At 39.3% G+C, this 12,879-nt stretch overlaps 1 protein-coding gene across 1 annotated transcript in view; it reads left to right on the top strand.

Annotated features, from left to right (window-relative positions):
- The window catches only part of LOC108577588 (putative mediator of RNA polymerase II transcription subunit 12), a 23,821-nt gene extending 18,163 nt beyond the window's left edge, over positions 1–5,658 (top strand). The window contains exon 2 of the mRNA XM_017940770.1: positions 3,875–5,658. Coding sequence (XP_017796259.1) covers positions 3,875–5,557 — 1,683 coding nt within the window. The 3' untranslated portion in view covers positions 5,558–5,658. The remainder of the gene's footprint in view (positions 1–3,874) is intronic.
- Positions 5,659–12,879: the final 7,221 nt, after the last annotated feature.

The following is a 12,879-nucleotide window of genomic DNA, read 5'->3' as shown; positions in this document are numbered from 1 at the left end:
ATCTCTCACGGTAAGCGCGCCGCCATAATCCTGCCTCGCCCCGCATTCGGGTCAACCGAGAGTACTAGAAATTACGTAACACGTGTGCGCCGGGGCGGTTCCCACCGAGTCGTTCTACCGGAAGTCGGGACCACGTCTTGTCGTAAGGACGTGTACGGTCAGCACTCGTCGCGCATGGGAAATCCTCCTTCGTAATAGGAAAAATCTCTCAAGGATGATTCAGCCGGCGAGGAAAAAGTATTACAAGGAAACTCGGCCTCGTATCGGTGGACGACATGGAAATTAGAATGCGAGAAAACGTGACGGCACGAGATAGTCCTTTTTCTCCCTCCCCTGAAGCAGTTATGAATTTGTTCTTGTTCACTTTGTACCGCTGCGACTTTCTGTTTCGTCACCGCTCCAAAATTCTATCGAACGAACGCGTTTGCTTCGTGTCGTAGAAATCGTTCGGCGGAATGCTTCAAGGCTTCGACATTATTGGGACGATTACGGTTCTTCTTATTCCGAATAAGTTTCACTTTGTGGGGTTATGAATGCGAGATTGTGTGCACTCGTGCAATTAATGTTCCTTCGTGCAACGATACGAACGCGTGTTTTTGTTTCTGCTTTCTTTGCCGGGAAAGGTTACTTCTCGTTTAAAAAATTGAAAATTGTCGTAACAATGGCACAGAAATTTTGAAGATTTCGAGTATCGGTACTTTTGTTCTTGTTTCTAAAAAGGTATTGAAAAGTTTTCCAAGCCTTTAATTATTTCGTATCGAAATAACTATGGACGTGTATTTTCACATTATAAATTTTCATTAGTAGAAACGTTATAGTTAGTTATATTACATAATTATTGTTACACAATTAATGGTTTTTTATTTATCGAGAAAAGTGCCTTTTTTTGTTAAATTTGCTTCTTTTTTTCAAGAAGAAAGTTACTTCTTATTTAAAAAAATATTAAAACCTTTGAGTATCCATAATTTTGTTATTATTTTTAAAAGAGCATCGTAGAATTTTCCGAGTTTTTAATTATGGACATCTATTTTCATAGTAGCTAGTCATTTTTATAAGTAGAAATGTCATAGCTAGCTACATTACATAATTACCGTTCTACAGCAGAAAATCTGAGGAAAAGTTCGGCTGAACGACAGAACGTACAACTTTCGATTTACACCCTGTACATTCGTCGTATCCACGGATATCTTTATCACATTTATATCTTTCCACCCATCTTGAACAATATGCTTCACAAATCACAATCTATTTCCTTGACTTTCTGTATCGCGATTACAGAACAACGTTCCACGATAAATCAAAACTTTCCACATTTTATAAGAAAGCGATTTCTCACGATTAGGAACGCTTGAAATTCTTTCAAACCTGACGTTTCCTACCGATCAGCACAAATCTACCATTGCGGTTTCTAATATCACTAGAACCGTGCTGTATCCACGCAACTGACCTTAATGTATGTAACACAGTTCCAGGAAAGACATAAAGAAATTTATTATATTTCATAAGCATATAAATCACGCAAAAATCACGCGTGATTATATATCAACATCAATACTCAAGTGCTGGAAAATTATATAAAATATCGACGCTTAAGTGAGTAAACCGAACGGTAAAAATGATTTCCCTTTTAAATATCCAGGAACAAATAAAAGCGAAAAACACCCAAGTATTAGACGAGTGCCAAAAATTCTGTCAATTTTTGTATTAACAACAGCTTTATTTTTGCAAATGAATTACGATGAGAAGAAAGTTAAATTAGCTCTATTTCAGAAGACCTACTTTAACAACGAGTCGAAAAATGGCGATTTCCTATTTCATTTGTGACAAAAATCCTAACAAAAAAATGTCAATCTATAAAATTCACGTACAGTTTTGTATGTTACACGAATTAAAAAAAAAAATTGAATGAAACAACTTGTCAACGATTTCTTATTCGTCTTCATTCTAACAGAGTATCGCTAAAAAATCAATCGCGATTCAGACAGCCTTCAAATTTTAACAAAAGCAAAACAAAATTACACAAAATATAGACGTCCATCGTACAAACAGCCTGAGAAAACCTCATTCACTTGGAATAACAAATAAATTCGTGAATTCGTCACGAGTTATTCCAGACCATTTTTATTACTTAAAACCACCAGAACTTCGACCACTTACCCAATAAATTTAACATTGACACTGTTCGTCGATCGCATGAAATTCCAGGTATCCTTCCCGCAAACGTTTCCACTGTTTTACATAATAATGCAATATCTCCTGGCGTCCTTTCTCGTAACAAAGGGGATCGCATGGAGGAACGGTAATTCCGTGTATCATAACACAGCACCGAACCCGCCATAACACTTTCCTTCCTTGCTCCGGCCAGCTCATGGCGTACGCTTTAGCAACGTTCGAGAGCTTGGTTCTAGCAAGCGATAAGGAATTTTGCCGCACATACCATTCGCGCATACTCGAGTTCACCGATCCGCGAAACTCGCTCTCTCCTCGCCATCTTCTGCTTCCTATTGACTATAAACCGTAGCTCGATGCAGATCCGGTTTCGTGCCTGGAAACTAGAATAACGGCTTGGTCTGCCGACATTCTAATCCAACAATTTCGATTACGACTCGCGTGACGTGATAAAACCGTTTCCTTCTTCGACCGCGACTAAATCCTCCAAGCTCTTGCTGCTCCGTCTGACGTGTAACGGACGTCTCTACTTGTCGACTTGCACTACTTGAGGCCTCTATGGGGCTAGACTACTTTGGCCTAACCGAAAAGTACCGTTTCTTCAGAATTTATTTTGAAGTAATGGAAATTCTTTTTTGAAGAAACAATTTGGATAATTATAGAGTCGTGCGTAAGCAATATACAGGAATTCTTTTCAATTTTTTAGTTTTTAAATATTGAAATCGAGAGTATCGTTGCATTGTGTGTTATTTATAAGGAAGAGGTTCCTGAAATCAAATTTGCCTGAGGGAATATTAAATATAGGTAAATTTTCTATAGGCTTTAATTGAGAAATAACAAAATGGCAGCAATTCAAAGGAAAATTTCACTTTTTACGCGAAAATGTAGTCATTTCCTTATTTATAACTCGAGTAAAAATTAAAATATGGAAAAGATCTTAAGTTGGAGGACATAGAATGTGTTTAAGAATGCATGTGCAAAATTTCGTAAAAATCTGTCGAGTTTTACTCGAGTTACATCGTACACCGTTTGGGAAAACGTGGTTTCGATTTATGAAAACAAAGAAAAATCGATTTTTTGATCCCGTCAAGGTAGCCTAACTCCTTGAAGCACTGTATTGTCAGTACCTCGCGTTTGTTCGAGTAATTACCGGCTGAAATATAGTCGATGTTTATACCGATAGATTGATGGCGTGTTGTTTGTAATAAGAGAAAGGTGTAGTATTATGCAATGTTGTTCTACTAGTGATTATGAAAATAACCACAACGCAAACCATTGAATGCGAAAACTCTTGCGGGAACAAAGTAGCTAAATCAGATATGTAGTAGATAAAATGTTTGTCAATGATATTTTAACCTTTAAGTCCATGGGAAAATTTATTTTTACACCAACAATATAAAACCAAGGTAATCTCATATTAGACCGAGATAGAAAGAAAAATTTGATAGTAAAATACTATCGGTGTTGCAAAGAAATATTTTGCAGAATTTTGAATATCTACTATAATTATTGCAAATGGAAAACACACGTATTAATCATTTTACAGTGTAATTAGTAACACGTTAAGTGCCAGGCAAATTTTATGACTTGCCAATGACGTCCCTGATCACTGATGACACTCACCTATGTGTTAATAATAATCACAACTATTTTATTGATCTGCTAACTCAGCATATTCTAATTAACAACCAACTCTCTTTTCCAGGTAATCCCATTATGCCTTCTGCTGCTGACAGAAGCAAAACGAGTGGAGATCCGGCCTCGTATAGCCGAACCGCAAGTTTACTACGAAGAAGACAGCCAAGCAGCTGAGGACGATTACAGCCCAGCAATCTACCAGCCACGTACACGTGCACTTCCTTCGCCACGTTCGAAGGAGGCTCTGCACTCATCCAAGCCACCACCAGTCCAGACTATTCGCAATTACAACAAGGTCAACGACGACGGATCTTTCACTTTCGGCTACGAGGCAGCGGACGGCTCGTTCAAGGAGGAAACTCGTGGAACCGATTGCGTAGTACGCGGTAAATACGGCTACATCGATCCCGATGGAAACAAAAGAGAGTTCACCTACGTATCCGGCAATCCTTGCGACCCGAATGCGCCAAAGGAAGACGAGGACGATCTAGCGGACAAACAAGAAGACGACGATCTCTCCGGACCAGCAAACTATCCTTCGGTAAGGCCAGTACCGAGACCAGTCCAATCCAGGCCAGTTTATCAACAACCGACTACAAGAGCACCCACGACGATCTTCCAAACGCAGTATCAACTGGACGACGACGCGAGTCAAGAACTAGGCGAAGAGGACCTCGTGAAACCGTCGCAATTGAGACCAAATGTCTACAGAACGGCTCAACAACCGAACTACGTTCAAGTAACACCATCGTCGGCTCTCTACGAGCCATCGCCCACTGCCAGCCCTGGTCTCTACAGATTAGCCTCCTCTACGACGCAGTATCAAACAACATCATCACCTGTTCCTCGTAGCCAACCTACGGTCTCTGCGTCAGCCTATCAGGCCCTCGAAACGACGACCCGTCGCCCTGTCACGCGTCACCCGAAGCCTCAATCGGTCGCAATCACTCCCAGACCCCACGTTGCACAAGTAGCTGCCCAGTACGTGTCCCCAAGTAGCACCGAGCAATCACCGTTAGCGTACACCCGTCCCTCGGCAGTCACTGCACCACCCAATCTACGGAGCACTACGGTATCTAGCGCATCTCACCTTGACTTTGCCGCCGAGCTCGAGCGTTACGTGAACACAGTCGGCGTGGCAAGTCCCAAGCCCGTCCAATCGTCGCCCCAATCATCGAAACTAAAATTGGCAAGTCAACTGCCTATCGCCGCCTCCGCCGCAGATCCCATCTACCAGTCGGAGCTCGTTTACGATCCCTCTACCGGTCAGTACAATACCCAACTATATCAAACACTACCCCAAACCGTGGGTGACTTCACCCTAAGTCACAAACTCCAACCGTTCGTAGCCCAGCCCCAGTCCTATCTTGGACTGCAGCAGCTTCAGCAGCTTCAGCCCCAGCAGCCCCAGCGTCAGTCCCCGCTTTATAAGCAACCTGCGACCCAGTCGGCCCAATCCGCCCCTGCAGTCGGTCAGCAACCCCAGGAAGTTCTGTACAGGAAGCAGCAAGCACAATTGTTGCAGCAGTCTCAACAGCTGTACGCTCAGCAGCAAAGACGTCAACAACAGCAGCAGCAACAGCCGCAGCAACAACCACCGCAGGGACATAGGCTTCAACTGCTCGAGTCACAGACGCAACCACAGTCTTTCTACTACGTGGCACCTTCAAGGTCCTCGAACGCCGCCAGTCCACCACTTTCCGTAGGTCAGATCGATCACTATCTTCGAGCCAGCGGAGCTCGTTACTGATCCCATCTAGCCCGCGAGTCTTTTCTCGATGTACGAAATTTATATTAGAGAACTCCTTTCGATATCTTTTCCTACCACCCGATCGTTGTGTTTTCGAACCACCCGCGGCACTCTATTGACGTGACGGTGCTGTCTGTGGGCTTGCTTGGCGCGCGTATTCGGGGTTCGATCGAACGTGCACCGTGCCAAATCGTTTGGTTGCGTGAAGGTTACCAAGGAGCAATCGGAATTGATTAAGACGTGTCTGTTGATTTGACGATTTGCTTTCGTTGTTTCGTGCGGAGTCCAATTGTTACTCGTTCGTGTATCAATTTTTTTGTCGTGATTTTAGTGATTTGTCAAATTTCGTAGAATGCTCTTTTAGTGCGTACATTATGGATTTATGGGATTTTTTGGATCTATAGGAACGATTGAAGGTGTCGAACAAATTCCAGACTAAAATGGAAGTGCATTGTTTCTCTTGTGAGATGATTCGAGTTACCGCTATTGAAATTAGATATTATTTATCTATTCTTAAAGTAAACAATGTAATTGCATAACGTACGCGCGTTAAAGCTCGCTAAATAGAGTACGCTCCTTGGTGAAAGCAATGCATTCAAGCCGTAAAATATGGTAGCACGTGCACGAATGATTTGCGTCAAAAAATTTCTCTCACGCTAGCAGATATTAACGATAAAGTTGCGTAAACTTTACATAAACATACCAGGATTGGCAATATCGACGAAAACACGAACTTCTACATCGACACTAATACTGTGATAGTACCAACTTCCAAAAGTCGTGATTTTCACGTTGACAAATTTCATGGAAAACATCGAAGTTTCACGCTAACAGACGAACTAATTTCTTTTCGTAAAAGAAAATTACCCCTCTCGCGTTTAATCGTCAGAGGGCTTATTTATTTAATAACGATATCAATTCTAAAAGGAAACGACAGGTATCAATAATAACATCAACGCTAACAACCAGTTCAATCGACAATTTGTCAACTCTAATAACGAAATTTCGTAACAATTACCCAACCAATTTCGAGAGATCAGCTTCGAACGTGTGTGTACTTTTTCCTTTTTTCAACGATCTCGTTCGAATCGAGAACGACTGTCGTTAGAGAGTGAAAGTCAATGACCTGACGCAACACACTCACGCACACGAGGACACATTACCATAGCAATTTCTCGTAGTATCGTCGATCCTTAAAGTAACATGCTATACCGCCACAGATTCCATGCCATGACCAGAATATTCATCGTGCGCGCACGATCATTTCGAACACGATCCCGACCTACGTGCGCGCTGATTTGATTACAAAACGCCAATCCGTAGGATAAACATTTGCTGTCGTAACAACGGCGCTACGTTTAATCACATCGGGACAGTCTTTCCCAGAGAAATGATTCATAGGAAACACGTAACAGGTCGACGAGAAATTAATTACAAGATCAAATTGATCCTTGAATCGTACGTCCGCTTATCATTCTTTGCGAGCATGATAGACCTAGTTTTTCTTTTTCTCTTTATCAATCATCTGGAATGTCTTTCTCGATCGGCAAAAATTCATTATTTCACGACTGTTACGTTGCGGAACAGTCTACTTGTTTTTTGCCTCATCTTGGGACACTTTTAACGGCTTATTTATTTAATAAGGGAATCTATTTTGAAAGCTGAACGAAGTGAAATGACTGGAATCGAGGCTAAGTTTAACGACAATTTGTCACTTTAATAAGGGAATTTCGTAACAAGTGAAGGAAATGATATGGTAAAAATTAAGGAGATTGAGATGAACGTTGACAATCGGTACAATAACAATTTGTCACTCTGTTTCGAGTAACATGAAAGAAAGTGAAACAAAAATGATCTCGAATCTATTCGATATCAATTCTGAAATCAATCCTAAAACAAAATATTATCAATGCTAACGAACCAGTTTAAAATGACAATTTGTCGCTCTAATATCGAAATTTCGTAACGGAGCTTATTTCGAGTAACTTTGAAAATAACTGAAACAAGAATCAAATTGCTAATAACCCGCGTTTCTATCGAATCTATCCGATATCAATCCTAAAAAAAAATAACATCAACGCTATCAGTTCAATGACAATTTGTCACTCCAACAACGAAATTTCAAAACGAAACAGATACGAAATTCCTTCTAACCCACGTTTCGATCAGATTCCCAGTCGACTTTCGTCTTCTGTTTGTCACTCTCTATTCGTCACCTGCAGTTAGCGTCATTCTTATATCACCCCGCAGTCCCGACGTTTACAAGTGAGACCAGTTATATCAGGAGTAACCCACGTTTCGATCAGATTCCCAGTCGACTTTCGTCTTCTGTTTGTCACTCTCTATTCGTCAGCACCTGCAGTTAGCGTCATTCTTATATCACCCCGCAGTCCCGACGTTTACAAGTGAGACCAGTTATATCAGGAGCAAAATCGGTATCGTTTTGCAACAGTTACGGCAAATTTTGCAAGCGTGCCTTCGAATGAGAGATTAGTCCGGAGCCATCTAAGGAGAACTGTAGCATACTTTCATTGGCGTGGTCCGCCGCGCAGGGACATTCTACCTGGGCCGAACGAACTTTCTATTTGCATTCCCTGTCGTAAGTGTGAGAATCGATTCGAATCTAACGCGTCCTACGACTCGATTCTGTGGAAAGCTATGTGCGCACATATGCACGCCCGTGGAAATATTACGGGGCGATCGTAAATCGAGAGGCGTGGACCCCTGTGATCATGTGAAAAGATTTCACACGCATCGAAAGGTTCCCCCCAGTTCGTGTGTCTGTGTAAATGTAACGTGTTGGTAATACGGCACTTTTACGAATGCTTTCTCCCATACGCGACGCCAGGTCGGTAATTGTCAAGTTCGTTGTATTTATCGATATCTATTTATTAGCGGTAAGATTGAACGAGTAAAATGTGAAGGAAGAAAGAAGAGAATACAGTAGACTCTCGTGTAACACGGTTAACACGTTACGCGTTGTATAGGAAATCGTGCAGTACGAGAATTTTTCTCGTATAACGCGAATAATCTAAAGCAGAGGTCGGTAACCTTTTGATCAAAAAGGGCACTCCGAGTGGCTGGCAGGTGATAAAGGGCACTTTGCCTTAATTTTGCTGGAGGGGAAGTTGTAAGCTTAAAGTACATTCAATACATACTTATTTTAAACGAATTTATTAATTTATCTTTTAAAAACATTTTGTAAAAATATCTGGCACAGTGGCGGGAATTTTAAAAATGCTTGGCGGGCAATTTGGTACCCGCGAGCCCTGTATTGCCGACCCCTGATCTAAAGTATCACGTTATTGCCATGCCAACTTTTATTGTCTGTTTTATCAGATGGAACAGTTTTTGAAAAAAGTGACGCATATACGCTGTTGGTTAAAAAAAAAAAACATATTAGTCTATGTAATAAAGAAACAATCAACAAAAAAGAGAAGAGGTCGGTAACGATGAAGAAAAGAACGCAATGCCCAACTTTTAAATGCGGGAATTTCTGTGTTTTATTATTTGGCGCGTTGTACGAGGAATCGCGTTATACGAAAACAGTAGTCGCAAAATCTCTTGCGCGTTATAGAAATTCGCGTTGTACAAGAGTCTACTGTATTCTTTTTTTTTTTATTTTTTTTATAGTGAAGAGGATGTATACGAAGGCGTTTCAGCAACAACAACAAAAAAAGGAAAAATGAGTGCAGATTTAGCGCGATTAAGTAACGGTGTACTTGTAGCTTTTTTTTTTCTCTCTCGTTTGGTATTACACCGTGCAAAACTGTCGATATACACTTGTCTACACACCATTGTAAATACTTTCTCTCGTTAGCATTTAATATATTTAGCGGCTATCCTAGCGATTTATACGTTTCAGGACATACTACGTCGGTAAGGAAGACACTTGTGTCTCTTGCGTTTATAATTGTTTTTATATTATTTGTAAACGTGATCGAAGAAAATGTATTGTAACGAAAAAAAAAAAAAAAAGAAGAAAAGAAAGACAGTTGTTACCCGTTTATTCTCACTGTGGACGCCTACTGTAACGAGGTGATAATTAAGTTTCACGATACGAAAAGCGAAGAAAGTAAAAGTGGCCAGAAGGAATCGTAAGTATGACGAACATTTGATACGCAGTTTCTTCCGCGAGTTTTTTCGTATTTTTTTTTCCTTCTTTTTTTTTTGCAAATATACACGCGGTTACGTGGTACTTTCGCCGCGTTTTGTAGCTTTCGTAAGAATTAATCGACGACTGAAATTTTTAACACTCGTTATGTATTTATTTCCTTCGCGTTCGAGCAATTTTCTACTTGTAGAATTTTTTTGTGTTATATCTTCTATATTGCGTAATATTTTCTATATGTTTTCGCGTTTTTTGTTTATCTACCATCGATGTTCCATTCGCTTAATTTGTCCAGAAAAGAGGTAAAGCGTTTCGCAAGTAAAACGAAAGCGATGTCTTCGTTTCAAAATTAAAGCGTTTCGCGAATAAAACGCAAGAGATATCTTCGTTTCGATATTAAAGTATTTCGCGAATAAACTGAGAGAGATGTCTTCGTTTCGAAATTAAAGTGCTTCGCGAATAAACTGAGAGAGATGTCTTCGTTTCGAAATTAAAGTATTTCGCGAATAAACTGAGAGAGATGTCTTCGTTTCGAAATTAAAGTATTTCGCGAATAAAACGCAAGAGATATCTTCGTTTCGAAATTAAAGTGTTTCGCGAATAAACTGAGAGAGATGTCTTCGTTTCGAAATTAAAGTGTTTCGCGAATAAACTGAGAGAGATGTCTTCGTTTCGAAATTACACTGTCGAATTGAAAATCTCACGGTTAATCTAACGAATGTACCAATTAATTCCTGACAATATTCTTAATACGACACTTGTATACTTCAATTCTTTTCATCCACCTTCGATGTTTCGTTCGCATAATTCGCCCAGCAAAGAGATAAAGCGTTTCTCGACTAAAACGAAAGAGACGTCTTCGTTTGAAAATTACAGCGTTGAGAGTTGGCCAGGAAACAAGGAATGAAATTACTCGCGCGCATTTAACATTTGTATTCGTAAACGTGTAATTGCTTGGAGCGAACGTTAACGAGTCCGCTACTGACAGCAGGCTATTTTCTGTTCGTGTTTTACAGCGGTTAAGTGTACACGAAAGGCGCTTCCGTAAAAAGAAATTAGAAAAGTAAGAAAGCCAGTCGTCGTCCTTCGTGTCTAAGCGTTATTACATCACCGGGAGATGTGTGTTATCCAATGTGCTATGTTTTCACTGATCTCCTCATAAATAGCACCTGTAGGCCTCTTCGTCCGATTAAGGGCAGCGCTCGAAATGGAAGCATAGGCTCGATTGAAATCTTGGGAGGTGCAACGGTATTGAGCAATAGGTATCGATTCAATGGCGTGTCTGAATTGTACTGCCAACAGAATCGATTAGCATAAATTCTATTCAAATAGAATTCGAAATGCCACGAAATATAGCTGATATTTATAGATGATCGATAGATCTTCAAAATGGGCGAGAAAGAATTTAGTACGACTGATATCAATTTTTTTTTATATTTTTAGTAAAATTATAGAAATTTAATTTTGTAAATTATAGAAATACAGCTAACCGTCAAGTGTGAATTATTTAAAAATATTTCTGCATCAGGAGGAAGACAGCCAACCATGAAATATGAATTATTTAAAAATATTTCTGTATTAGGAGGAATACAGCCAACCGTGAAATGTGAATTATTTAAAAATATTTCTGTATTAGGAGGAAATCGAATGATTGAAATGTAAAAATCATTTTATATTAATTTTGTCGGTATTTTGTTTGAACTGCACGACTAATTTCTTCCTGACTTCTACTCTGCTTTTCAGTAATAAGTGAAAACAAGCTGACCTGCGTTCGTAGTATGTACGAACAACAAACTGACTTTTAGGAAGAAACATAAAATGTAAACAATAAATCGCTCGGTTATTCTGTGGTCCAATATAAACATTGTCAACCGTTTGAAAATATCTTTGAATTGGTCGACAAGGATGATGAATAATACAAAAGTTTCCAAAAAATAATTTTCGCAGTAACTTATAACAATAAAGATACCTAATAATTTTGGGTAAGATTGTATATAGGTAATTTCCTTTTTCCACAATTTGCAATAAATGCTGTGACGTTTACCTAATTATCAATAATACATTTTTTTAAATAACCGACAGTCAACTAAAGAATTTTCGAGACTTGAATTCGACCCTTAACTCTTCGTTTAATTATTAAAATTGAATTTGCACTATTCTCTATATTTCACGAGTCAATAATTGTCACTGAAAAAAACCTTGAAATAATCAAAATTTCCAAAGTAATTCGAAATAATGAATGCTTCGGTGTGAAAGATTCTCAGTGTACGGTTCCAAGTATAAGTACTTTCATATCCATGAAAGGGGATAACGAAGATAGATGCGAAAGATTAAACAATGGACAGGAAACAGTAATTCAACGAAAGTGAACATGTATTTCGTTGTAAATAAATTCGCTTTTGCGGTAAAATTGGAGTACGGCTACTTCGGTGAAAGTGATTGAAAACGAAAGGATCTGGTTAAAGTGTTAAATCAAACCGCGCCAAGTTTATATATGTCAAGTTGTTGCCAACAATACCGTTTTTTAAGATTCACTGTGAAATACAATTGCGATAGTGAATTGAATGATTTATGTGTGAAAGAAGTTTTCAATACACGGCAAACGGTAAATGTTTCTTCTGTACCTACTATCGTCGAAGTATTTACTGCACTGAATTCAAAGAAACAGGTTTCTTAGAGCTTGGATTTGAAAGTAAGCAAATAACATACAATATTCTAGATTTGTTAATCTATGTGATATTAATATATCATAAATTAATCATGGGAAATAGTTCCATTCTTGTTCCAAAATTTGTTATTTTATCTAAAAAAATTGTTGTCTATGCAAATTATAATTACGAATTTTAATCTATATTCCTAATTAATAATTTTTGCGCATTAAAATATTTTCAGTGAGAGATCTGAGATGAAAGTATAAGTAATGATCCAAAAATGATCAAATACTGCATATTATTTATGTTGCGATCTGATTAGGACTCGACGAAGTCTCGGTTCGGCGGATTATAGTAATAAGCCAATTAGTCACATTTGCCCGCCAGACCGAGGTGCCGACGTTCGGAAGACCGCAATACAGTAAATTCTCTACAAGAGTCAGTAAGTTTGGATTCTACAAGTGACAGTATAGATGGTCCTACGCCTTGGTCTGCGTCATTGCTGCGCCCATGTTATCTCGCTCGCAGTCAGTCAATCGTGTAACGCTACACCAATCGGC

The sequence above is a fragment of the Habropoda laboriosa genome, unplaced genomic scaffold (assembly GCF_001263275.1).
Source record: "Habropoda laboriosa isolate 0110345459 unplaced genomic scaffold, ASM126327v1 scaffold578, whole genome shotgun sequence".
In the NCBI taxonomy this organism is placed as follows: Eukaryota; Metazoa; Arthropoda; class Insecta; order Hymenoptera; family Apidae; genus Habropoda; species Habropoda laboriosa.
The sequence above is the reverse complement of the archived record's forward strand: the minus strand, read 5'-3'. Positions and strand labels throughout refer to the sequence as shown.